The 2485-nt window shown below is 41.6% G+C and overlaps 1 protein-coding gene and 1 non-coding gene across 2 annotated transcripts; one reads left to right on the top strand and one right to left on the bottom strand.

The window, feature by feature from the left end:
- Positions 1–567: 567 nt before the first annotated feature.
- On the bottom strand, positions 568–2057 carry LOC125492650 (uncharacterized). Its single transcript, XM_048635326.1, has 2 exons — positions 1635–2057; positions 568–1521 (listed from the first exon to the last, which is right to left on the bottom strand). Exons 1-2 carry the CDS (start codon positions 2055–2057, stop codon positions 568–570), a joined length of 1377 nt encoding a protein of 458 aa, XP_048491283.1.
- LOC125494525 (small nucleolar RNA R71) lies at positions 1894–2000 on the top strand. The gene has a single exon (XR_007270772.1). It is a non-coding gene; the product is annotated as a small nucleolar RNA R71 (small nucleolar RNA).
- Positions 2058–2485: the final 428 nt, after the last annotated feature.

The raw sequence follows: 2485 nt of genomic DNA, 5'->3' as shown, positions 1-2485 counted from the left end.
AGCATTGACAATAACTGGATAAGTCTCATTAGGACCCAAGTATGCATATTTTAAAGAAGGGGAAGGGTTTCAATTCTACCTCAGGAGGCGTAGTACTCTCCTTAGATTCCTCGTGTGTCAACACCTCTTTGATAGACTCATTCATTAGGTAATGAATGCGATTCCTCTAAGAGCCTCTTGTACGCCTTAGTTTCCCAATCCTCTTCATCGGCAACTCCCATGAGAACAGTTTGCAGTGAATCATCAAGTTGTAGACTAGAAGCTTTTACCTCAATCACCTCATCTAGAGCATCCACCCTATAGATAGTCTCCCCAAACGAAGGAGCCCCCATGAGTTTGTGAGATTGTATCCGTCTTCTCATCACCCACTTCAAAGGTAATCGTTCCATTCCTCATGTCAATGATGGCTCCAGCAGTGGCCAGGAAAGGTCTCCCAAGAATGATAGGAACTTGCGCATCTTCCTCCATCTCCATTACTACAAAGTCACGTGGAATGAAAAACTTCCCAACACGGAGAGGAACATCTTCAAGGATACCAAGTGGGTACTTTAAAGTTCTATCTGCTAATTATAAGGAGATACGTGTGGGTTTTGGTTCACCCATTTGAAGCTTATTGCAAATAGACAAAGGCATTAGACTAACACTTTCCCCAAGATCACAAAGTGCCTTTTTTATTTCAATATCTCCTAGCTTCACAGGAATAGAGTAGCTACCCGGATCTCCTAGCTTCTTAGGAAGCTTATTCTGCAATATAGCACTACATTCTGCTGTAAGTGAAACAATTACATTCTCTTCGATCTTCCGCTTGTTTGAGAGCATGTCTTTTAAAAATTTTGCATAAGAGGGCATCTCAGAGATAGCATCCAAGAATGGTATATTTATGTGCAGCTTCTTCAGTATATCAAGGAACTTCCCATATTTCTTCTCTAATTTTGCATGGGCTAACCTTTGTGGAAATGGAACTGGTGGCGTGTATGGACGAATAGGGGTAGGAGTAGGTTCCTTCTTCTCTTCTTCAATAATCTCGTTCTCCAGCGCTTTCTCAGGTTGAACCATCTCTTCCACAGTTCTATTTGATGGCTCCTTCAAAGGATGATCTTGTAGCTCTTTTCCATTTCTCAAAATCACAGCATTGATATGGCCCTTAGATGGTTGTTTAGTATTACCGGGAAAATGACCTGTAGCTTTTGAAGATTGACCCACTTGATGTGCAAGTTGGCTTATTTGACTTTCTAAGAGCTTGTTCTGAGCTTGAATTTGTTGAATTGTGTGATTAGTCTTCTCATTCCGCTTACCCTGTTGAGCCATGAAGTTGGTTTGTTGGGCTAAAAGGTTCTCCATCATAATCTCCAAGTTGCTTTTCTGTTGAATTGGAGGAGGTTGCTGATTAACACCTTGATTGACATGAGGATTGAATGGTGCTCTAGCTTGAAAACCTGGTGGTGCATTAAATTTGTTGCGAGGTGGAGGAGGTGGATTGAGTTGTGCTTGAGTGTTCTTGTATGAGAATGCATGATTGTGCTTCCATCCCTCATTGTATGTGTTAGAATAAGGATCATATGGTCGCTTTGGATTGGAATTATTTGACATTCAGTAGCAGCATGTCCTTGTACTCCACACATCTGACATGAGACCATCATAGATGAACCAGCTTGGAATCGATCAAACTTGTGAGAAAGTGCCTGCACAGTATTAGTCAAAGTGGTTAGCGCATCAACATCATATTTACCTCCTTTCTTAGCACGATTGCGACCATTTGGATGGTAGTTGTCATTGGCCGCCATCTTCTCAATCAACTCCTTTGCTTCGGAACCACCTGAAGCAGCATCAATGTAGATACGAAACTCATGTGTCAAACCATTGTAGAAAGTTTGTATCAACATCCATTCAGGAATCCCGTGATGAGGACATTGTCTTTGCAAACGTAGAAACCTTCTCCATGCTTCATACAATGATTCGTCGTCATGTTGCTCAAAGGTTGCTAACTCGTTTCTCAACTTCGCAGTCTTTTCTTGCCCCAAAAACTTCACCAAGAATGCTTTGGCAAGTTTCCCCATGTATCAAAAGTTCCGACACCTTCATCTCTCAACCACTCCTTTGCTCTATCTCGAAGAGAGAAAGGAAAAAGGCGTAGTCGAATATAGCATCCTCACTCACATTGTTGATTTTTACTGTGTCGCATTTCTCCAAGAAACTAGCAATGTGACTCACAGGGCATTCATTGGGTAACCCTGCAAATGAATCATTGGAGATGAACTGGATGAATTGAGGCTTAAGTTCAAAATTTGTAGCATTGACGGCTGGTCGAACAATGCTCGATAATGCACCAGTTGTAGTATCTGGTACACCATACTCCCAAAGAGTTTTTAGTTGCTTCTTCACCCATTGCTTGATTCTTATTCTTAAGTCGTCTCTTTGTACTTCCTTGCTTGCGTGTAGTGGCTTCGATTTCAAGATCAAGAGGAATCAAATTCTGTGGACCTCT

This window comes from Beta vulgaris, chromosome 1 (genome assembly GCF_026745355.1).
Source record: "Beta vulgaris subsp. vulgaris cultivar EL10 chromosome 1, EL10.2, whole genome shotgun sequence".
Classification (NCBI taxonomy): domain Eukaryota; kingdom Viridiplantae; phylum Streptophyta; class Magnoliopsida; order Caryophyllales; family Amaranthaceae; genus Beta; species Beta vulgaris.
Note: the sequence above shows the minus strand (reverse complement) of the source record. Positions and strands in the feature narration are given on the sequence as shown.

Excerpts from the sequence above, each read along its gene's own strand:
- LOC125492650 (XM_048635326.1), bottom strand. The coding sequence starts at position 2,057 with ATGGGGAAACTTGCCAAAGCATTCTTGGTGAAGTTTTTGGGGCAAGAA. Across the intron at positions 1,522-1,634 it reads AAGCTGGTTCATCTATGATG|CACAATCATGCATTCTCATA; the intron begins GTCTCATGTCAG and ends GAGGGATGGAAG.